Source organism: Oreochromis aureus, linkage group 5 (genome assembly GCF_013358895.1).
Source record: "Oreochromis aureus strain Israel breed Guangdong linkage group 5, ZZ_aureus, whole genome shotgun sequence".
In the NCBI taxonomy this organism is placed as follows: Eukaryota; Metazoa; Chordata; class Actinopteri; order Cichliformes; family Cichlidae; genus Oreochromis; species Oreochromis aureus.
In genome coordinates this window covers 4,687,599-4,713,219 of record NC_052946.1, presented here as the reverse complement: position 1 = coordinate 4,713,219, position 25,621 = coordinate 4,687,599, and the positions used below count along the sequence as shown (strand labels likewise).

Here is a 25,621-nt window from a genome sequence, read left to right as displayed (position 1 = left end):
CCAGAGTATGAGGAGATGTGCATGGCAGACTTTGCTGCTACTTGCAGGATTGTCTATGGCCAACAGACAAAAGGTAAAGATGTTTTGCCCTTCTCAATGAGATGGGATTTGTGCAAAGGCGCAAAAAACGATAAGCCTGCTATCATCAGATTTCACCGATGCTCACAAGAAAAAATCCAGAGCAATATTATGGAAGACTGCTTAAACTGTACCTTCCTCATCGTTCAGACAACGAACTGAAAACGCCATCGTTGCCAACCTATCAGGCTTTCTATGGTGCTGGCTGTGTACACCTACCAGGTACTGACCGTCTTGAGTACGTGCAACACATTGTCAAAAGAAACAGAGAAAAATATGAGAAAAACAGTGAGGAGATCGAGAGCGCTGTTGAGGAATATGAGCAGAACAGAGGTGTGATTGACGAATGGTGTAATCTGGCACCTGAATCAGATCTTGTAAGGTTGCCACTTGTTGAACAAGAAAGAGAGCGAGACAATGAAAATGAACAGGAAGATGTGCCCGACTACAGCCGTCAGGCTGATGCTTCAACAGAAGTCAGAGCCATCAGGGAACCCCTGCTATTGATCCCACATTGTTACGTCAGATGTTTCAGAATCTGAATAAGAAGCAAGCCTGCATATTTTATGCAGTTAGAGACTGGTGCATTAAAAGGGTCTGTTCTCTAAATCCAGAGCAGTTTTTCTTTTATATTAATGGTGGTGCTGGAACAGGAAAATCACATCTTATCAAATGCATCTACTCAGAAGCATCTAAGATACTGAGCAAAGTGCCCAGATATGCAGACGACGTTGACATATCAAAACCCACTGTCCTGTTAACTGCTTTCACTGGGACTGCAGCATTTAACATTTCTGGAACAACACTGCATTCTCTTCTCAAGCTCCCTAGAAGCTTAAAACCTCCCATTCAGGGACTTGGCAATCAGCTGGATGAAGTCAGATCAGAACTTTTGAATGCTGAAATAATCGTCATTGACGAAGTGTCTATGGTGTCAAGACATCTCTTTGCATATGTAGATGCAAGACTCAAACAGATCAAAGGGACTCGGAGACCCTTTGGAGGCATGTCAGTCATTGCTGTTGGAGACTTCTATCAGCTACCCCAGTGCGACAGTCAAAACCTCTCTGTGTGCACGACCCGTCCGAGATCGACCTGTGGCGGGAGCATTTTCAGATGATCACTCTGACTGAGATTATGCGTCAGAAAGATGATGTTGTCTTTGCTGAGATGCTGAACAGAATCCGTGTGAAAGGAAAGTTGGATGTGCTTTGCGAAGCAGATAGAAATTTGTTGTCACAGGCCATAACTGAACCAGCCCTTTGTCCGACTGATGCGTTGCACATTTTGCAACTAATAAAGAAGTGGATGCGCACAACTCTGCAACACTGGCTCTGCTCCATACTCATATCATTGACATCCATGCAGATGATTATAGAAAAGATCCTAGAACTGGCAGAATGGCACTACAAGACAGACCATTGAAAGGAGGTAAAAACGAGTTACCAGATACACTGAAAGTTGCAGAAGGAGCTCGTGTCATGCTCACCAGAAACATTGACATACAAAATGGTTTGGTTAATGGAGCTTTTGGAAAACTACTTAGAGTAGTTTACTCTGAAAATGACCAACACATCATCAAGCTTGGACTTAAAATGGATAATGAGACATCTGGAAAGAATAACCGAACACCAGCAGACGACATGGTGTACATTGAGAGAGCAGAAGAGAATCTAAAGCAGAAAGGAGTGGTACGAAGACAGTTCCCAGTGAAGCTGGCCTTTGCATGTACAATACATAAGGTACAGGGAATGACAACCACATCAGCTGTTGTCTCTCTTAAGAGCATTTTTGAGCCCGGCATGGCCTACGTAGCTGTCAGTAGAGTGACGTCTCTCAGTGGACTGTATCTTCTTGATATGGAGGAGAAAAAAATATTCACCAATCCAGAAATCACTGCAGCGCTTGAGAACATGAGACAAGCCAACCTTGATGACATGATGCCTCTTCTACACGTGATACAAACACTGAGCAGGTCAGAGGTTTTCACCATTGTTCATCATAATACAGAGGGACTGCCAGCTCACATTAATGACATCAAGAATCACCATGAATTGTGTCTAGCAGATGTTTTGTGCCTAACAGAAACACACCTGCGGGGGCTCTTTTGTCGCAGAGAGTCTCCACTTGAAAATTACAATTTGTTCAAACGCAACAGACACCTGTCCTACACAAACTTTCCCCAGATGGCAAACAGAAGTGGTGGTGGAGTTGCTGTTTATGTGAAAAGTGACTTTCAAGTGCATGAAAAACAGTACATCCATAATGTAACTGACCTTGAATTTCTGGCTTTAAAGGTTGAAGCACCAGTCAGTGCTCTGATTGCAGTTGTGTACAGACCTCCAGACTACACTCTGAGGCCATTCCTGAAAAACCTGGTAAGCCTATTAGACTCATTAGAGATCATGGACTGTCATCCCATCATAGTGTGTGGTGATTTTAATGAGAATGTTTTATCCAGTGCAAACAAACCAATCCTGGAGCTGTTTGAATCTAGGGGATACGCACAGGTCATCACTGCCCCTACCACAGAGAAGAACACACTGCTTGACCTAATTTTCATTTCTCAGCCAGAGCGATGTCTCCATTCTGGAGTCATGAAGACCTACCATAGTTACCATGACCCTGTATACTGTGTATTGTCCTGTGATGATTCATGAACTATATCTTTGAATACAGTAAGTAATTTCTATATTTTTGAATGACTTAAGAAAGTAGAGCGATATTTAAAAGTTGACTTAAGAAAAATGCCCTGCATTGCAGTATAATGTTTGAATTTTTTACATAAAATACAATTACATGAATTAAGTAATGATATCAGTAAAATATGACAATTATATTTATTACAGAAAATCTAAAATCAGTAATCTATGAATGTCAGAAAAATCAAATATAGCAGTTTAAAACGAACCGTGCAGGCATATCCTCTCTTCAGCCAGGCTTCAAAATCCTGCCAGGCTGCCCCAGTCTCACTGTGGCTGGGAGGGAGGGAGGGTGGACCAGAGGATTGCCCACACAACACATAAATGTTCAACAGCTTCTTCATTGTTTCTGAATAAACAACAATGACTAAAGGTTGCTTTTAAAAAAAAAAAAAAAAAAAGAATAAGAAAAAAAAAGAAAAGAAAAACCTAATTACAGCAATAATGACAGTTAAGCCAGTTTATCTGTGCCTCTATTTTGAAATAATATTTACAAAAATGTTATTGATTTCAGTTTATTATAATCTTTAAACTTTTTCAAAAGTATATGATTATATTTTTGGACAAATCTTTCGATGAAACATACATTTTATGAGCTTTTATCATGTTTCAGCCAGTGCATTTATCAGGGTGGGTCTGGGTCTGGGATGATAAATGCACTGGCTGATAACTGCACATTTCTGGCCAGAAATGTTTCAGCAGTGTTACATATGTACTACATATGTTTCACTTGCTTTTTGTTACCAGCTGATACCCTACATTTGTATAGACATTGGATGGTGTGAGGCTGGGGAGTTGAGTGGAGTGAGTAGGCGGGAGTTGAATGTGGGGGTACGGTGGGAGGTTGTTAGGTTTCTTTTTCTTTTTTTTTTTTTTTGTTAAGAGAGACACAGTCCTCCTGTGTCTTCTCCAAGCTTCACATGTAAAATCCAACAGTGTGAAGCACATAGCAGCCAGAAACTGTAATGCCACAGATCAGAGAGGCTTCATCATCACCATCTTCATCGCCAGCACGATCAGAGCGTGAGACTTCACATCTGGAGCACAGGAGAGATTCTGTGATAAGTCCTCCTTCTAGCTTGTCCCACTAGCAGTCGGTGAGATTTACTCACAACAAAAAGGGTTAATGACATTATTTTCATGGAAACATGTATTAATTCTTTGTAAAGTGTTTAAATTGTGTTTTCACTTGACCTTATGAGTGCTATTTTGAGTGTATTTTAATATCTGTACTTAGGTGTTTCCTCTGTGATCCATCCCTTCAGAGCTGAGACACTCAGGACTGAACAGACTGCACAGCTTCTGTGACTGAGCCTACAAAACACCTTCTTTGAAACCACACATGATAGAAGGGCTTTACGTTTGCAGCAGCACTACTAAAGGTATTCAGTTTATTACAGGATGTGTTTGTTTCTTAGGACCAGCTCTAAGTGCACACTACCTAACATATACACCTTTCTGTTTATTGCAAACCAACTACTCTGGATCATATGGCCAGTCGGCAGGAATGTTGCTGCAGGAAAACATCCTGCAGATCACCATCATTGTCAGACTGACTGTGCCTCCTTTGTGCAGTGTCAAGATCCTCCCCTAAATGAGTGTGTAAGTTCATTATTTTATTCCTTTGACAAGACAAGTATCACTGATATTTACATTTACAACTACATATGTTCCTGTTTTCTGCTCTTCTTTTAAAGTCCTCAGCTATCCTGCTTCTGTGCTGCTTGCCACACATCAAACACTGGCCGGATGACAGGGAGGATCCACTCTGAAGTCACTGGACATGATGAGGATCATATGGGACTTTATAGTTTCACAGAAATGTTGTGCTCTTTGATTACAGGTTTTAAATGGACATGACTGCCTCTCTCTGATCAACAGGCTAAAGGATTGTTTTCATTGTTAGTGCTCTGTACAATGTATGCTTATTTAACATTTCATCACAGAGCAAACCTTTATTTATTTAACATATTTTTATTTTGTTTTAATGTTGAATTAACTGTGGGGATTTTTTTAAGTGGGCACTCAGGATGTCATATGACCAGAAATGTGGTAACTGGAATTCAACAGTATGTAAAGAAAGAATCTGCTAAGAACAAAACACACACAAAAACCCCCAAGAGAACTCAAATTCATTCCATGTAATCCAGTCTAAAACATTTTAAACTGCTGAACAGCAACACAAACAGTGTTAAAGAAACAGTGTTAACAGAATAATTATGATGAGTTTGTACCAAAGTTTCAGGTCACATGGCACACCTAGTGTGTAGTGTGGGGTATCAGCTGGTAAGTATAGTTTTTTCATATTTGTGTCCTTAGAGTTCAGATAGATTAAGCCTTGTGTATAATAATTAGTCATAACCACAACTCAAAGTCAGGGACTAACTAAATTTGTGACTTTGTGTCTGAGCCCAGGTTAAAACACTGTGTAAAAAGCATTTAGTGGCATGGCTGAACAATGCTGTAAACTAATGATACTTATTTATCCACAAAAAGGACTAATGTGTTTATTTGATTATTTGTATGTGTTAAACTGTGTCACCACCTTAGGCTTTCGTTTGAGTTCACTCAAAAATCTCTATACAGTTCTCTTTTACCACTGTGTGGACACTGTTTACAATAAAACATAAAAAAAGAATGAGTAATAAAAGATGTGTAGACAGATCAGTAGACCGATAGAAACAGCTGTTCAGCCATGTTCTAAGAAACCAACACAATTTAAAGGTTCAGGATTGTGGTTTTAAAAGTTGAATTTTCATGTATTTCATATGTTGCTTATTATTTTTATTTGCTTATTTAATTTTGTTATTTTTATTTATTCTCCTGTGAAGTGTTTAACAAAAAAAAAGCTACTTTAATTTCAATTTTATTTGTTTATTATTTGGTAATTTGTTCTTTAAGAATCGAGTCTGTGCCAAAAACTAAAGTTGAACAGACACATGACAGGATCAGATTATTAACACCTTAAAACATTGCAAACGTCTCTCTTTTAAAATGATTTTTATTGTATTTCGAAAAAAACATTTGTTGAATTAATTTAAGTTCTTTTCAGAAAGAAGCTGTACAATATGACTTAAGATTTTTATGTTATTTTCTATGACATACAAAACAAATTGATGTATGTAATACCATTAAACATGATATACATGTGTATATGCCTGAAAAACATTATCCTGGATATTAAAGCTTGTATTTTCTCCAGAATGTTTGTTCATCTTTTCAGTTCAATTCAACAAATTTGTTTTACAATTATTTTTATTATTTTTTATGAATTAGAGATTTATAATACATAATTCCACTCTTTAAGTGATTAGAAGAATATGAACTTTTGTTTTTCATTCAGAGGTTTTCTGACTAAATTTTCTTTTGTCATTACTCATCTTTTTCTAATTTATATTTTAAACATGTTCAGCTATTTTCCAACTTCTTCTGTGTGAAAATCAGCTTTCAAAAGTTCTGCACTTTTGTTTTCAGGTTACAAATTCTGTATTTTCCAGCTAATTCAGCATTTTTAGCTTAATATTCAGTATTTAATTCATTTCAGTGCATACATTCAGATTCAAGCATTCACACTGCAGTTTCTTCAGAAAATGCACTTTCTAGTTCTATTTTATTATTATAGATTCCGTGACTTTATTTTTTTTTGTACTCTATCTCCTTCAAAACCGTTCAACTTAGAAAAACCATTCAAACACCGTTAGATTCCTCTTCTTTTGGACATGACTGCTTCTACTTTTCTCATTTATAACATTTATATTTTTAAAATTATTCAACTTTTTTCAACAAAAATTTCCCATGTATTTCAATGGGGAGACCCTTCAAATCCTCATTCAACTTACTCATTTTCAAACTGTATCTACTTCAACATACGTTGACATAGAGCTACCATTCAAACTTTAAAACGAAGACAAGACATTCAACTATTCAACTTGTATTTATCTTTTCAATATCTGTTATACTTTTTCTTCAGTTCCAGTTTAAGTTTCATGATGTTTTTCAGCCGTTTCAGAGTTTATAATGGGTGTGTATGGGACGGAATGTTGGGGCTAGAGTGAGACAGCTCAACTGCTAGAGTGAGAGGAGCGAAAAAAATTAATCTTAAAATCTTTTTAAAACTGCTGCTGTGTCCGCAGCGTTTGCTCTACAGGTATGATTTTACCCTCAAAACGTAGCAATCGCTGTCCTCTTTCATCCAATGTGTTTACTATTGTACTAGGTGTTACGGTTCTTTCATAAATCTCACCAAAGCACAGCCTCCTCCCTCCAACTCCTCCATAGACTCTAATGTTAAAATGGCTCAGAAGGTTCGTTTGAAAATCAGAAGAGCATGGTGTTTTACACTGTTACCACGTCCATATAATAAACTCCACAGGCATGAAAACTGAGAATTAGGTAGACTGGACATTGCTGCCGCTAACGGTGAAAGAATTTCGTCAATAGGACCTGTACTTTTCATTTGGGAACGATTTGTTTGGGCCTGACTTTTCTGTTCATTTTAAGCAGCAAAAGTGAGGTGCATGTCTGTGTGCGTGTGTACTGAGCCATTGGGTGCAGTCACTATAGCAACCAGGCTCACACCTGCCTGCCTAACGAGCTCTGTCTCTCACTGTGCCAAGATTCATCTTAAACACTTCTCTTTCAACTGCTGCTGTGTCCACAGTGTTTGCTCTACAGCCATCATTTTACCCTCAAAACGTCGCCATCGTTCTTCTCTTTCCAACACCATGTCTTTCAAAGCTCAGACATTTAAACTTTTTAAACTGTGTGAATTCAAGTGGAGGGATCACATTTTAGTCATTCAGTGATTCAAAGAATATGAACTTTTAATATTCATTCAGATGTTATCTGACTCTAAATTGTCTTTTCTCATTTCTTATTTTTTCTAATTTACAATTAAAACATTTTCAGCTATTTTCCAACTTCTTCTCTGTGCTTGTCAGCTTTTAGCAGTTCAGCTTTTTTGTTTGCAGGTGCAAATTTCTGTATTTGTCATCTCATTCAACATTTTTAACTTAAAATTCAGCAATTAATGTATTTCAGTGAATACATTCAGATTCAAGCATTCACACTGCAGTTTCTTCAGAAAATGCACTTTCTAGTTGTGTGGATGCTTTAAGGCATCCACACTATTGTTTTCCTGTTTCTCTTTATTGTGTGGATGCCCTCAAAGGGCTTCCACACTATTGAGTTCCTGTTTCTCTTTATTCTTTATTTTTCTTTTCAAGTTGCTTCCGTACGTTTTTGGACTTTATCTACTCCCTCAGTTTTCAGCCGATTTTCTCCGTTCAAACTCTATACTGTTCTGCTCTTTCTGCTTATGGGTGCTATGACTTTTGGTGTTTATTACTGTTATACTTTTTAAAATATTACACTTTTTTCCTTTAATTTGTCCCATTGAAATGAATGGGAAACTTCCACAATTCTGCTAAAACTTGCTTGTTTTTGAAACTTAACTACTTTGTCATACTTTCACCTAGAAACTCCATTCAAACTTTAAAATGTTCTCAGATTATTGGGCTATTCCTGTCTGATTCAGCTGTTTCAGATCTTCTACCGTTTTAATTTTATGCCTCTTTAAGTTTTCAGTTGCAAAATTGTGATTTTTCAGAAAATACATGCGTTGCTATGGTTGCTATGCAATTAACTCAGAGTGAGGGCTGGTCTGTTCGCAATTTTCTCTTCATGTCTGAACAACTTCTTGCTACTCGCTCAATTTCCACTCAACCCCACAAATTATACATCAAAACGTAGGTATATTTTGCTGGCTTTCAGAAAATGTCACTATCATTCTTGTGGGATTTACAGATTTTTGCAAATCTCCTCAGAGCAACACAAGGTCTGAAAACTCTCCATAGAAGGTCAATGGAGAGCTTGTTCAAAATCACCGCTGAATTTTTCTAATGAGAGGCATTTTCAAATCGTCATATCTCCTTAACGAAACAAAGTTGAGACATGACGCTTGTGCCAATATATCTTCAGACTCTCCTGATGCTCACAATTCAAGAGTATTTTCCTCACCTATTACCGTTTGGCCATGAATTACATTTGTTTGAGGATAGGAAATTTGTCTCTCACTCAGATCTCTTCAGATTTCAAACTCTGGAAATGAGGCACTTTTTTTCTCTCGTCATATCTTTTGATGGATTTCAACAGAGCCCTGAAAATTTCCATGACTGTTCACCAAAGCCTGCTGTTTCTTTACGGTGAAAGAATGATTTTGAGGCTCCATAGAGATCTAGAGTTACACAACGTTGTTTGAGGGCAAGTCAAGGCAGTTTTGCTTAGCCTCTTCTCAGTTGCAGTGTGTTACAAGTCATATAGCTTTAATAATTTATATTTTATCTCTGAATTATGAAGACCTGGAGATTTCCCCATCTCTTCTGAACAAAAGCGGTGTCAGAATGAGCGTTCTAGCCCCTACGGTTAGGAAATTATGGCCATTTGTTCGAGGGGAATCCTGAATGTGAGAAATACACTAAAAGAAAACTCAGAGCTCTCTCTGTGTCTGTGTGTGTAAGTGCTGATTAGAGCAGGTGCAGCTAATTTAGCTGACCTAGATATACCAAGCCCAGACTCTTAACAGCCACTGTTCCTTTGCGCTCTGTGTGTGTGTGTGTATCAGTATTTCTCCCATGTTAAAGTATTACTCCTCCATAATAGTATTTCTGCTAAATCAAAGTACTTCTACTACATCTTAGTACTTCTGCTCAATCATAGTAATTCTGGGAAATCATAGTATTTATCCCAAATCATAGTATTTATGCAAAATTACAGTATTTCTGCTAAAAAGCAGAAATAGTACCTTTAGCAGAAATTTCTGTCAAAAGATATTATTTATGTTAAAACATACTATTTCTGCTAAATCATAGTATTTGTGCCAAATCATAGTATTTGTACCCAATCATAATATTTCTGCCATGTCATTGTATTTTGCGCCAAATCATGGTATTTTTTTGCCAAATCATGGTATTTGTGCCAAATCATATTATTTCTGCCCAATTAAAATTTCTGTTATGTTATAGTATTACTACTAAGTCGTAGAATTTCTGTTATGTTATAGTATATCTGCTGATTATAGTATATGTGCCAAATCATAGTATTTATAGCAAATCATAGTATTTGTGCCCAAACATAGTATTTCTTGCCAAATTGTAGTATTTGTGCAAAACATACTATGTCTGCAAAATCACAGTATATCTGTTATGTTATAGTATTACTACTAAGTCGTAGAATTTCTGTTATGTTATATTATATCTGCTGATTATAGTATATGTGCCAAATCATAGTATTTATAGCAAATCATAGTATTTGTGCCCAAACATAGTATTTCTTGCCAAATTGTAGTATTTGTGCAAAAACATACTATGTCTGCAAAATCATAGTATATCTGTTATGTTATAGTATTACTACTAAGGCATAGTATTTCTACCAAATCAAAGTATTCCTTCAAAATCATAGTATTACTGCAATTTCATAGTATTTGAGTGAAATCGTAGTATCTGTGCAAAAACATACTATGTCTGCTAAATCACAATATATCTGTTATGTTAAAGTATTAGTACTAAGTCACAGTATTTCTGCCAATTCGTAGTATTTGTACTAAATCATGGTACTTGTGCCAAATCATAGTATTTTTGCAAATCATAGTATTCGAACCAAAACATAGTAGTATTTGTGCGAAGTAATAGTATTTCTTCTAAATCATAGTATTTCACTCAAATCTCAGTAGTTGTGCTTAAACGCAGTATTATCGCCAAATCATAGTATTTGTACTGAAACATAGTATTTCTGCCAATCTGAGTATTTCAACTAAATCATAGTACTTGTGCCAATTCATAGTATTTCTGCCACATTGTGCTAGTTGTGCAAAAACATAGACTGTCTGCAAAATCATAGTATATCTATTATGTTATAGTATTACTACTGAGGCATAGTATTTCTACCAAATCAAAGTATTCCTTCAAAATCATAGTATTACTGCAATTTCATAGTATTTGAGTGAAATCGTAGTATTTGTGCAAAACCATACTATGTCTGCAAAATCTCAGTATATCTGTTATGTTATAGTATTACTACTAAGGCATAGTATTTCTACCAAATCAAAGTATTCCTTCAATATCATAGTATTACTGCAATTTCATAGTATTTGAGTGAAATCGTAGTATCTGTGCAAAACATACTATGTCTGCAAAATCACAGTATATCTGTTATGTTAAAGTATTAGTACTAAGTCACAGTATTTCTGCCAATTCGTAGTATTTATGCGAAATCATGGTACTTGTGCCAAATAATAGTATTTTTGCAAATCATAGTATTCGAACCAAAACATAGTAGCATTTGTGCTGAAGTCATAGTATTTCACTCAAATCTCAGTAGTTGTGCTTAAACCCAGTATTATTGCCAAATCATAGTAGTTGTACTGAAACATAGTATTTCTGCCAATAAGAGTATTTCTACTAAATCATAGTACTTGTGCCAATTCATAGTATTTCTGCCACATTGTGCTAGTTGTGCAAAAACATAGACTGTCTGCAAAATCATAGTATATCTATTATGTTATAGTATTACTACTAAGTCGTAGACTCTCTATTTTGTTAAATTATATCTGCTGAATACAGTATATGTGCCAAATCATAGTATTTATAGCAAACCATAGTATTTGTGCAAAAACATAGAATGTCTGCAAAATCACAGTATATCTGTTATGTTTTAGTATTACTACTAAGGCATAGTATTTCTACCAAATCATAGTATTCCTTCAAAATCATAGTATTACTGCAGTTTCATAGTATTTGAGCAAAATCGTAGTATTTGTGCAAAACATACTATGTCTGCAAAATCACAGTGTATCTGCTATGTTATAGTATTACTACTAAGGCATAGTATTTCTACCAAATCATAGTATTCCTTCAAAATCATAGTATTACTGCAATTTCATAGTATTTGAGCGAAATCGTAGTATTTGTACTAAATCATGGTACTTGTGTCAAATCATAGTATTTTTGCAAATCATATTATTTGAACCAAAACATTGTATTTGTACTGAAGTCATAGTATTTCTTCTAAATCATAGTATTTCACCCAAATCTCAGTAGTTGTGCTAAAACCCAGTATTATTGCCAAATTGTAATATTTGTACTGAAACATAGTATTTCTGCCAATACGAGTATTTGTACTAAATCATAGTACTTGTGCCAAATCATAGTATTTCTGCCATATTGTGCTAGTTGTGCAAAAACATATACTATGATTTTGCAGAGAGTCTATCTATTATGTTATAGTATTACTACTAAGTCGTAGACTTTCTGTTTTGTTATAGTATATCTGCTGAATATAGTATATGTGCCAAATCATAGTATTTGTGCTGAAACATAGTATACTGCCACATTATAGTATTTGTGTAAAACCAGAATGTCTGCAAAATCATCATATATCTGTGATGTTATAGTATTACTACTAAGGCATAGTATTTCTGCAAAATCATAGTATTTTTGCAGAAACATAGTACTCTGGTAAATCATAGTATTTCTACTAAATAATAGTATTTCTGCCAGATCATATTATTTGTTTCAAATCATAGCATTCGAACCAAATCATAGTATTTGTGCCAAAATATTGTATTTGTACAAAGTCATAATATTTCTTCTAAATCATAGTATTTCAATCAAATCTCAGGAGTTGTGCTAAAACGCAGTATTATTGCCAAATCATTGTATTTGTACCCAAACATATCAGTTCAACTTATTTAACTCTTCTCAACAGCCCAACACCTCTTCTTCACCCCGTTTCAGCAGAATTGTGAGTGTTTTCACCCCTTTTCAGCACAAATCCCAGCTTTTTCAGGTGTTTTCAACAGAAATCTCTTTTTTAGCAGACATTCTGCTGATTCACCTGTTTTCAGCGCAATGTTCTTCTTCTTTCCATCTTTTCTGCAGAAATTCTGCTGATTCACCTCTTTTCTGCAAATTTTTCAGCTTTTCACATCTTCTCAGCACAAAACTCAGCAGCTTCTGCTCATTTACCAAAATTGTCAGTTTCTCCATCCCTTGTGTTTGTCGGAAAGCGTTTAATTTAGTGAGATGAGTAGCTTCCTTGAAACCAGAAGGGCCAGGTTCAAATCCTGGTCATGGGATTTGAACACCTGTTTTCAGCACAAATCTCAACTTTTTAGCTGTTTTAAGCAGAAACCTGTTTTACGAGAGAAACTTTTTAACTCAATTTCAGCTTTTTCACCCCTTTTCAGCAAAATTTTCAGTTTCCCAGCTTTTTCAGCTATTTTCAGCAAAAACATCTTTTCAGCAGAATTCTGAAAAGAGTTCTGCAGAACACTTTTCAGCAGAAATTCTGCTGATTGAACTGTTTTCAGCAGAATTTTCACCTCTTTTCAGCCCAACTTCTGCTTGTTCACCTCTTCTGCAAAATTTTCAGCCTTTTCACCTCTTATTAGCACAAATCTCAGGTATTTTCAGGAAAAACTCTTTTAAGCAGAAATTCTGCTGATTCATCTCTTTTCAGTGCAACTTTCTGCTTCTTAAACTCTTTTGAGCAGAAATTCTGCTGATTCATCTCTTTTCAGCGCAAGTTTTTGCTTCTTTACCTCTTTTCAGCAGAAATTCTGCTGATTCACCTCTTTTCTGCAAAATTTTCAGCCTTTTACCCTCTTACCAGCACAATTCTCAGCAGCTTCTGCTCATTTCAGCAAAATTGTCAGTCTCTCCACCTCTTCTTTGTGAGAATGAGTTTGCGTAATTGAGAGTGACTTTGGCTTAGTGAGATGAGTAGCCGCCTTGAGACTAAGAGAGCCAGGTTCGAATCCTGCTCAAGGTAACATTTTTTTTTCACCACCATACAACTTTTTGCAACTTTTCATCTTTTTCAGCTTTTCAGCAGACAGCTTCAGCATTAAGGCATCCACACAGCATTTTCGCAGGAAATGCAATTTTTTCTAGTTCTTTATTATTGTGTGGATGCTTTATGCATCCACACTATTGAGTTCCTGTTTCTCTTTATTCTTTATTATTCCAGTTGCCACTTTTTGTACGTTTTTTGGCACTTAACTACTTTCACAATTTTCAGCCGATTTTCACCGTTCAAATTTTAAACTATTCTACTATTTCTGCTAATGTGTGCTATGACTTTTGGTATTTTTTGCTGTTATACTTTTTAAAATATTAAGCTTTTTTCCTTTAATTTGTCCCATTGAAATGAATGGGAAATTTCTGCAATTCTGCTAAAACTTGCTCGTTTTTGAAACTTAACTACTTTCTCATACTTTCGCCTAGAACAACCATTCAAACTTTAAAATGTTCACAAATTATTGGGCTATTCATGAATGATTCAGCTTTTTCATATCTGTTACCGTTTTCATCTTATCCCTCTTTAAGTTTTGAGTTTCATCTTTGTGATTTTTCACAAAATACATGCGTTGTTATGGTTGCTATGCAGTTGGTTCTAAGTGAGCCACTGTACCTTTGGCAATTTTCTCTTCATGTCCGAACAACTTCTTGCTACTTGATTAATTTTCACTCAACTCCCACAAATTATACATCAAAACGTAGGTATTTTTGCTGGCTTTCAGAAAATGTCACTATCATTGTTGTGGGATTTATAGAATTTTGGCAAATCTCCTCAGACCAACACAAAGTCTCAAAATCCCCATAGAAAGTCAATGGAGAGCTTGTTCAAAATCACAGCTTGATTTCTGTAATGAGAGGCATATTCGAATCGTCATATCTCCTTAACGAAGCGAAGTTAAAACATGAGGCTTGTCCCAGTATATCTTCAGACACTCCTGACACTCACAATTCAAGAATTTCTTTCTCACCTATTACCGTTCTGAAATGAGTTAGACTTGTTTGAGGGTAGGAAATTCGTCCTTCGCTCAGATTTCTTCAGATTTCAAACTCTGGAAATGATCCACTTTTTCTCTCGTCATATCTTTTTAATGGATATCAACAGAGACCTGAAAATTTCAAGATTGTTCACCAAAGCCTGCTGTCTCTTACGGTGAAAAAATGATATTGATACTCCAAATAGATTTAGAGTTAGAAAGCGTTGTTTGAGGGGAAGTCAAGGCAGTTTTTGCTTTGCTCTACTCAGTTATGGTGCATTAGAAGTCAAATATCTTTAATAATTCATATTTTAATGATAAATTGTCAATACTTTAAGATTCCCTGATCTCTTCTGAACAAAACGGTGTAAGAATGACCGTTCTAGCCCCTACGGTTAGGAAATTATGGCCATTTGTTTGAGAGGAATCCTCACTATGAGAAATTCACTGCAGAAATCCTGTCTCTGTGCTCTGTGTGTAAAAACGGCTGCACCTGTTTTGGCGGGAAAAAGTATACAGCCTCTCTGATTGGTGGATTCAAATTCAGCAGCTCCCAGGCTGCTTGACTGAGCTAGAAACTTACTTCTCTCTCCCTGTGTGTGTGTGTGTGTGTGTGTGTGTGTGTGTGTGACAGAGAGAGAGAGAGAGAGAGAGAGAGAGAGAGAGAGAGAGAAAGCCTTTTTATGGGATGATCTCATTGTAAGATTCAAATTCAATATATTTAGACTGGTTGACTGAATTGGATCTTGTGTGTGTGTGTGTGTGTGTGTGTGTGTGTGTGTGTGTGTGAGAGAGAGAGAGAGAGCGAGAGAAAGCCTTTTTATGGGATGATCTCATTGTTAGATTCAAATTCAAAGTATTTAGACTGGTTGACTGAATTGGATCTTGTGCAGGGCCGTTGCTAGCCATTTGGGTGCCCTAAGCACAAATGCTTTATGGTGCCCCCCCCCCCGCCACTTAAAAAAAAAACAAAAAAAAACATTAATACTTTTGAATTTCTCAGTGGAATTTGTTTAATTAAATAACAACAAACATGACAGTTAAACCAATAAATAAGGTTAAAGGAGGTTAAAAATACTGTTACAAATAAATACTCAGGCCCCTTTGGAAAATTAAAATCAGAGCTGACATTAAAAGGACCTCTCCGCACAATTTCAACACGATCAGCATCTACAATGTGAGCTGGCCAAAGAGCAGGATCGGTTGAAGGGGGCACACATGTCTCCACAGTGTCACTTTCTGATAGTCTCTCAGTGACAGGACTCTCAGTGGTACTTGTGTATGGAACTGTACCTGAACTGGTGGTTGATGGTTCTTGTTCTTCTTGGCTAGGGATTGTTGCAGGGTCTACAATGGCTGGTGGTTGATGTCCAGGGATGGCACTACTACTGGATGGTTCATCCTGTCCTTGAGATCCTCCTTGAACATATTTAAGCATTGACCCTGCATACAAGAGAAAATATTCAGGGATTTTACAGAAATACAATTTTGAATCTACAGTAGGCCTACGAAAAATTGCATTATAAGACTAATAAATTAAGTAAGTCACTGGTACATTTAAAAATTACTAACTATATTTTACATGTATAGATTTTCATAATGGCAAATGGCAATATAAACATGCTGTACATAATTTGATATAAATGCTAAGTAGGAAATCTATATTACTGGAAGATATAGGTTTCATATTACACTGTAATATGAAACCTATATCTTATTTATGCCGCATAAATAAGATATGCGTCTTTATAGATATCCTGAAATGCAGCAACATACAAAGTAATCTTGTCTAATCTGATAATAATACTTGACTGCATCACTGACCTATCCCAAAGTTAAGGTTAATCAGTAGCATGCATGGCGTTAGCCAGCTAGCAACCTGAGGAGGGAAATGCTAGTCTCACGATTGCTAACGTTATCTGAAAACCGTCAATTGAGTGACCATGATGAGTTGCTTTTAGTAGTCCATTCTATATTCATATCCACAACGTAAACAAACTACCCAACATCAATCATTTGCAACATTTGTTAACACAGTATGAACACTGCTAACAGGAGCTATCACAGAGTTGACGGACATGAGCGTGCAAGCAAGGGCTACAATAATGAACTTTTTCTTATTGTTATTATTTAAACATTGCCTTACCGGCAAGCGACGCCTGAGTTTCATCACGCTTCCTCTTCTTCTTTCTTTTCTCCGCTCCCGACTCCTGTTGCCGTTTCGAGGCCATGTTCAAACAGGTGTTTACCAATACCGAATTGAGGCATTATAGAACAGACCACTGGGAGTGGGAGGGGGCACCAGGAGGAGACTGGAGACAGGGCACAAAGCAGATTCACCCCTTTTCTCGGAAAATTGTTTTATGTTGCTTTTGTATTGTTTAACCATATTAATGCATATGATATTTATAGTATTAATATGGTTTTTTTTTTTTTTTTACGACCCTGATTTTTTTGGTGCCCTACCGGCCAGTTGGTGCCCTACGCAGTGTGCGTTATGTGCGTTTGCGGAGCTACGGCTCTGATCTTGTGTGTGTGTGTGTGTGTGTCTGTGTGCGTGTGTGACAGAGAGAGAGAGAGAGAGAGAGAGAGAAAGCCTTTTCATGGGATGATCTCATTGTAAGATTCAAATTCAATATATTTAGACTGGTTGACTGAATTGGATCTTGTGTGTGTGTGTGTGTGTGTGTGTGTGTGTGTGTGTGTGTGTGTGTGACAGAGAGAGAGAGAGAGGAGGAGGAGAGAGAGTTTTTATGGGAGCATCTTATTGTATGATTTTAATTCAATATATTTAGACTGGTTGACTGAATTTGGTCCTGTGAGTGTCTCTCTGTGCATGTGTGTTTCAATATGTGTCCATATTTGTGATTGTGTGACTGTTATACTTTTTTTTTGCTGATTTTCTTTTCATTTAACAATTACATTTGAGGGACACTTAGCATGTTCAGGATTTTTCAGCTGTCCATTTTGCTTTTCCAATTTTTCTATTTAAGTTATTACTATTGTGCTAAGTCATAGCATTTCTGCTGCTTTTCAGTATTTGTGCTAAATACAGCATTTCTGCTATTTTATAAGATTTGTGCTAAATATAGTATTTCTGCCAAATATAGTATTTCTGTCAAATTACAGCATTTCTGCTATGTTGTACTGTTTCTCTAAATCATAGTATTTCTGTAATGTTTAAGAATGTTTGGTGTTAAGGTTCAATGTTGAGAGAGGAATCCAAAATAACCACAGATCCGGTCCGGTGTGCAATTAGACAGCATTTTAATAAACACATGTGTGAGTCCGACCGCTGTGCAGATTTCAGCGTCGAACTGAACTTACAATCATTAGACAAAGGCTTTATAGGGTTTGCAGTCTTCCTGTTACCAGGCAGACTTAAACAAAGCATACGTCACTCCAAAACCACAATGACTCTTAACATAGTCTAAAACAACATCGTCTTGGCGTCGATGGCAGGTGCTTCCTGTCTCCATCCTGCCCAGGCTTATCTTCCTGGAACATCAAGTCCATGTTCTGCACAAAATGTCACTCATACAGGCACAACTTTGCAGTTAGACTCAGTTAGTAGGTAAGAGTTTATATCTGTGTGTGTGTGTGCACGCGGGCGGCGTGCATGCTGTACTACTGCGACGTGTCATGACCTCTCGTACTATATGTGTCTGTATGTGTGTCTCGCCCTTAAATGCTCTCTTTGCTTTCAGTTTCACTTCTGCAAAAGCCTGCAACTTCAAAAGCCTATAACTTCCTGTCTCTGCCCTCTACACAGAAACACTGAGATCATAGAAGCATTAAAAACATTTAAAATTATAGATTCAACTCAACCATTTAAAGTGGTTCTTCTTGGACCTGTAATAAAGACTAATATAATACCCATATATTTGAACATCTGAATGCCCCTGAATGCAACATCACTATTAACATGAAATGGTAATGATGATTATAAAAATAGCAGCAAATAATAGCAGTAAAATATTCTACTCCTCTCACTCCGGAGGAGTCATAACTTTGTTGGATTTCCACAGAGACCTGAAAATTTCCATGACTGTTCACCAAAGCCTGCTGTCTCTTACGGTGAAAGAATGATATCTATACTCCAAATAGATTTAGAGTTAGAAAGCGTTGTTTGAGGGCAAGTCAAGGCAGATTTCACTTGCCTCTACTCAGTTATGGTGCATTAGAAGTCAAATATCTTCAATAATTCATATTTTAATGATAAATTGTCAACACTTTAAGATTCCCCATCTCTTCTGAACAAAGCGGTGTAAGAATGACCATTCTAGCCCCTACGTTAGGAAATTATGGCCATTTGTTTGAGAGGAATCCTCACTATGAGAAATTCACTGCAGAAATCCTGTCTCTGTGCTCTGTGTGTGTAAAAACGGCTGCACCTGTTTTGGCGGGAAAAAGTACACAGCCTCTCTGATTGGTGGATTCAAATTTAGCAGCTCCCAGGCTGCTTGACTGACCTAGAAACTTGATTTTCTCTCCTGTGTGTGTGTGTGTGTGTGTGTGTGTGTGTGTGTGTGTGTGTGTGTGTGTGAGAGAGAGAGAGAGAGAGAGAGGCGAGAGAGAGTTTTATGGGAGCATCTTATTGTATGATTTAAATTCAATATATTTAGACTGGTTGACTGAATTTGATCCTGTGTGTGTCTCTCTGTGCTTGTGGGACTTTTTGCAGCTGTCCATTTTGCTTTTCCAATTTTTCTATTTAAGTTATTACTATTGTGCTAAGTCATAGCATTTGTGCTGCTTTTCAGTATTTGTGCTAAATACAGCATTTCTGCTAAATCATACTATTTCTGCTATTTTATAAGATTTGTGCTAAATACAGCATTTGTGCTAAATCATACTATTTCTGCTATTTTATAGGATTTGTACTTAATATAATATTTCTGCTTAATTATAGTATTTCTGCCATTTTATAGTATTTGTGCTAAAACATAGTATTTCTACTAAATGCAGTATTTCTGGGTAATCATTGTATTTCTATATATTTCTGCCAGGTCCCCAGGGAGTCAGTCCTAATATTCAAATTTACATATCAGGACCTGGACGGCTTCCCAGCCAGCCAATCATATCTGAGTCCTGGCACATTTAAATTTGCATATTGGGGCATTCATGGCTTCCCAGCCAGCCAATCATATCTGAGTCCTGGCACATTCAAATTTGCATATTGGGACCTTCATGGCTTCCCAGCCAGCCAATCATATCTGAGTCCTGGCACATTCAAATTTGCATATTGGGACCTTCATGGCTTCTCAGCCAGCCAATCATATCTGAGTCCTGGCTAGAGATGGACCGATCCGATATTAGGTATCGGTATCGGTCCGATACTGACGTAAATTGCTGGATCGGATATCGGTGAGAAATAAAAAATGTAATCCGATCCATTAAATATCAAAAAAGCACCTCACAAAACTTGCGTAACTCGGCTCATAACCGTAGCACGTTGGAGCAGTGCGCTCACGTCATAGAGCTGCTGTGTGTATTTGTAGCCTCGCTAGCAATCCAGCATTTCATCTCCGAGGAAGTTATCCCAGAGAGAGGTAAAGCAAGTGTGTAAGTTCATCTCTGAATGTTTGTAAAGCGTTCCCACGTTAAGCTTAACAACCGATATATGGAGCGACTGCCTCTCTCTCTCTCTCTCTCTCTCTCTCTCCTGCCGCTACTTCAATCGTGAAACTGCTTAATGATCAGCTGATCGGCTTTTCTGTCGCGAGTCCGTCTCTCTTGTTTGTTTTTGGCCCACTTTGCACCAGAAAGAGGAAACCAGCGGCTGAACAACAGCAGCACGTTTAAGCTTCACAAGCTGTTGTTAGAATTTATTTAATATTACTTTCTACACCAGGATCCTTTTCACGTAGCTGACGGCTGGTAACTGTGCAGGGGCGGATCTAGCAAAGTGTAGCCAGGGGGCCGATAGGGCATGAACAGGGAAAAGGGGCACAAAGACATACTTTTCTTTCTTATTCTCATTTAAAATGTCTAGCTTTTAATAAATAATTATCTGAATCTTACACCCAAAGTTTTAATCTGATGTAAAATGTATAGAAGTCCATTACTGTATATAGTAACTGTTAAGTCTAATATACCCTAGTAAGCTATAGTACTTTTTCCTTTGGGAAGGTACCATCTGTGCAGTCTGCAATTCTGTTGAAGAAAGATGTTGAATCTATTTAATTATTCTTGAAAAAAATAATTTAATTCTGTGCATTTTTTTCACACTGCATCAAATTAAAGTTGATTACGTTGATTAAGCATCATGAGGTGGAGGGTGGGGTGGTTCCTATTTTTTTGTTGGGAGTTTGCAACCCTATTAGTTAGGTTGCTTAATATTTCTGCTAAGTACTCTTTAAAATACCAGAATAGGGAGGATGGAGTAGGTTTAAGTTTATTAGATTGATCAGTGTTGCTGAACTATGAAATATTTTGGGTGCAGTGTATTTTTTACATACAGGTATAACAGAATAGCTTTAGTGTTGTTGTTTATTTAAACTTGAGTATGAACTTATACAAAATGCAGCAAGATATTAAAAAAACAGTTTTATTGATTAAAAAAACACTATATCGGATTAATATCGGTATCGGCAGATATCCAAATTTATGATATCGGTATCGGTATCGGACATAAAAAAGTGGTATCGTGCCATCTCTAGTCCTGGCACATTCAAATTTGCATACTGTTGCCTTCATGGCTTCCCAGCCAGCCAATCATATCTGAGTCCTGGCACATTCAAATTTGCATATTGGGACCTTCATGGCTTCCCAGCCAGCCAATCATATCTGAGTCCTGGCACATTTAAATTTGCATATTGGGACCTTCGTGGCTTCTAAGCCCACCAATCATCTATGTCATATATCTCTAATATTTCATATTTTTATTTTAAATGGTCAGCATTTCAAGATTCCCCTATGTCTTCTGAATAAAATGGTCTAAGAATGACTGTTTTAGCCCTTACGGTTAGAAATTTATGGCTGTTTGTTTGAGGGGAATTCTCACTATGAGAAATAGACTGCAAAAATCCTGTCTCTCTCTGTCCTGCATGTGTAAAAGCCTGCACTTGGTGCACCAGTTTTGGCGGGATAAAGCACAGCCTCTCTGATTGGTGGATTCAAATTGAGAAGGTCACAGCTGTTTGACTGACCTAGAAACATGCTGTTAACAGCCCCTGTTCACTTTCTGCTGCTGCTGCTGTGTGTGTGTGTGTGTGTGTGTGTGTGTGTGTGTGTGTGTGTGTGTGAGACAGAGAGAGAAAGGGAGGGGAGAGAGAGTTTTATGGGAGCATCTTATTGTATGATTTTAATTCAATATATTTAGACTGGTTGACTGAATTTGGTCCTGTGTGTGTCTCTCTGTGCATGTGTGTTTCAATATGTGTCCATATTTGTGATTGTGTGACTGTTATACTTTTTTTTTGCTGATTTTCTTTTCATTTAACAATTACATTTGAGGGACCCTTAGCATGTTCAGGATTTTTTCAGCTGTCCATTTTGCTTTTCCAATTTTTCTATTTAAGTTATTACTATTGTGCTAAGTCATAGCATTTCTGCTGCTTTTCAGTATTTGTGCTAAATACAGCATTTCTGCTATTTTATAAGATTTGTGCTAAATATAGTATTTCTGTCAAATTACAGCATTTCTGCTATGTTGTACTGTTTCTCTAAATCATAGTATTTCTGTAATGTTTAAGAATGTTTGGCTAAATATATTCTTTCTGTTATCTTATACTATTTCTCCTAAATTCTTGTATTTTTGAGAAGTTATCGTGTTTCTGGTAAGTTACAATATTTCTGCTAAGTTCTGCTATGCTATTTTATTTCTGCCAAGTATTATGTTTCCTCTAAGATATTGCACTTCTGCTAAGTCACTACATTTTAGCAAAGTTCCTTTGCTTCTGCAAAGATTTTACAATTTCTGCAACTTTTCAGCTTTTTCAGCTAGTTTCAGCAGAAAGCTTCAGCTTTAAAGCATCCACACTGCATTTTCGCAGGAAATGCAAATTTTTCTAGTTATTATTGTGTGGATGCTTTATGCATCCACACTATTGAGTTCCTGTTTCTCTTTATTCTTTATTCTACTTTATTATTATTCTAGTTGCCACTTTTTGTACGTTTTTTGGCACTTAACTAGTCCCACAATTTTCAGCCGATTTTCACCGTTCAAATTTTAAACTATTCTGCTATTTCTGCTAATTCCTGCTATGACTTTTGGTATTTTATACTGTTATACTTTTTAAAATATTAAGCTTTTTTCCTTTAATTTGTCCCATTGAAATGAATGGGAAACTTCTGCAATTCTGCTAAAACTTGCTTGTTTTTGAAACTTAACTACTTTTTCCTACTTTCACGTAGAACAACCATTCAAACTTTAAAATGTTCACAAATTATTGGGCTATTCATAAATGATTCAGCTTTTTCATATCTGTTACCGTTTTCATCTTATCCTCTTTAAGTTTTGAGTTGCAAAATTGTGATTTTTCACAAAATACATGCGTTGTTATGGTTGCTATGCAGTTGGTTCTAAGTGAGCCACCGTACCTTTTGCAATTTTCTCTTCATGTCCGAACAACTTCTTGCTACTTGATTAATTTTCACTCAACTCCCACAAATTATACATCAAAACGTAGGTATTTTTGCTGGCTTTCAGAAAATGTCACTATCATTGTTGTGAGATTTATAGAATTTTGGCAAATCTCCTCAGACCAACACAAAGTCTGAAAACTCTCCATAGAAAGTCAATGGAGAGTTTCTTCAAAATCAGCGCTGGATTTCTGTAATGAGAGGCATTTTCGAATCGTCATCTCTCCTTAACGAAGCGAAGTTAAGACATAAGGCTTGTCCCCGTATATCTTCAGACACTCCTGACGCTCACAATTCAAGAATTTTTTTCTCACCTATTACCGTTCTGAAATGAGTTAGACTTGTTTGAGGGTAGGAAATTCGTCCTTCTCTCAGATTTCTTCAGATTTCAAACTCTGGAAATGAACCACTTTTTTCTCTCGTCATAACTTTCTGTTGGATTTCCACAGAGACCTGAAAATTTCCATGATTGTTCACCAAAGCCTGCTGTCTCTTACGGTGAAAGAATGATATTGATACTCCAAATAGATTTAGAGTTAGAAAGCGTTGTTTGAGGGCAAGTCAAGGCAGTTTTTGCTTTGCTCTACTCAGTTATGGTGCATTAGAAGTCAAATATCTTTAATAATTCATATTTTAATGGTAAATTGTCAACACTTTAAGATTCCCCCATCTCTTCTGAACAAAACGGTGTAAGAATGACCGTTCTAGCCCCTACGGTTAGGAAATTATGGTCATTTGTTTGAGGGGAGTCATCATTATGAGAAATAGACTGCAAAAATCCTGTGTCTCTCTGTGCTGCAAGCACCTGTTTTGGCGGGAAAAGGGCACAGGCTCTCTGATTGGTGGATTCAAATTCAGCAGCTCCCAGGCTGCTTGACTGAGCTAGAAACTTACTTCTCTCTCCCTGTGTGTGTGTGTGTGTGTGTGTGTGTGTGTGTGTGTGTGTGTGTGTGTGTGTGTGTGTGTGTGTGTGTGTGTGTGTGTGTGTGTGTGTGTGTGTGTTTGACAGAGAGAGAGAGAGAGAGAGAGAAAGAGAGGGCGAGAGAGAGTTTTTATGGGAGCATCTTATTGTATGATTCAAATTCAATATATTTAGACTGGTTGACTGAATTGGATCCTGTGTGTGTGTGTGTGTGTGTGTGTGTGTGACAGAGAGAGAGAGAGAAAGAGAGGGCGAGAGAGAGTTTTTATGGGAGCATCTTATTGTATGATTCAAATTCAATATATTTAGACTGGTTGACTGAATTTGATCCTGTGTGTTTCTCTCTGTGCATGTGTGTTACCATATGTGTCCATATTTGTGATTGTGTGACTGTTATACTTTTTTTTTTGCTTAATTGTTTTCATCTAACAATTAGATTTGAGGGACCCTTAGCATGTTCAGGATTTTTTCAGCTGTCCATTTTGCTTTTCCAATTTTTCTATTTAAGTTATTACTAGTGTGCTAAGTCATAGCATTTCTGCTGCTTTTCAGTATTTATTTTTATTTCAGTAATCATACTATTTCTGCCATTTTATAGGATTTGTACTTAATATAGTATTTCTGCTTAATTATAGTATTTCTGCCATTTTATAAGATTTGTGCTAAATATAGTTTTTCTTCTAAAAAAATAGTATTTCTGCCAAATATAGTATTTTTGATTAATTATAGTTTTCTACCAAATCATAGTACAGTTTTACTGCTTTTATATGGCTTCTAAGACAACCAATCATATCTGAGGGCTTGCACATTCAAATTTGCATATTGTTGGGTCCATGGCTTCCCAGCCAGCCAATCATATCTGAGGCCTTGTACATTCAAATTTGCATATTGGGGCATTCATGGCTTCCCAGCCAGCCAATCATATCTGAGTCCTGGCACATTCAAATTTGCATATTGGGACCTTCATGGCTTCCCAGCCAGCCAATCATATCTGACTCCTGGCACATTTAAATTTGCATATTGGGACCTTCGTGGCTTCTAAGCCCACCAATCATCTATGTCATATATCTCTAATATTTCATATTTTTATTTTAAATGGTCAGCATTTCAAGATTCCCCTATGTCTTCTGAACAAAACGGTGTAAGAATGACCGTTCTAGCCCCTACGGTTAGGAAATTATGGCCATTTGTTTGAGAGGAATCCTCACTATGAGAAATACACTGCAGAAATCCTGTCTCTCTCTGTGCTGAGTGTGTAAAACGGCTGCACCTGTTTTGGCGGAAAAAGTACACAGCCTCTGATTGGTGGATTCAAATTTAGCAGCTCCCAGGCTGCTTGACTGACCTAGAAACTTGCTTGTCTCTCTGTGTGTGTGTGTGTGTGTGTGTGTGTGTGTGTGTGTGTGTGTGTGTGTGTGTGAGAGAGAGAGAGAGAGCGAGAGAGAGCCTTTTGATGGGAGCATCTTATTATGTGATTTAAATTCAATATATTTAGACTGGTTG

The 25,621-nt window shown here is 36.9% G+C and overlaps 1 protein-coding gene and 1 long non-coding RNA gene across 2 annotated transcripts; both read left to right on the top strand.

The window, feature by feature from the left end:
* The first annotated feature begins 1,370 nt into the window (after window positions 1-1,370).
* Window positions 1,371-2,400, top strand: LOC120440330 (ATP-dependent DNA helicase PIF1-like). The gene is made up of 2 exons (XM_039612658.1): window positions 1,371-2,053; window positions 2,376-2,400. The coding sequence occupies exons 1-2, from the start codon at window positions 1,479-1,481 to the stop codon at window positions 2,398-2,400; spliced, it is 600 nt and encodes a 199-aa protein (XP_039468592.1). The 5' UTR covers window positions 1,371-1,478.
* Window positions 2,401-3,795: 1,395 nt separating this feature from the next.
* LOC120440332 lies at window positions 3,796-4,308 on the top strand. The gene is made up of 3 exons (XR_005613176.1): window positions 3,796-3,877; window positions 4,046-4,162; window positions 4,279-4,308. It is a non-coding gene; the product is annotated as an uncharacterized LOC120440332 (long non-coding RNA).
* Window positions 4,309-25,621: the final 21,313 nt, after the last annotated feature.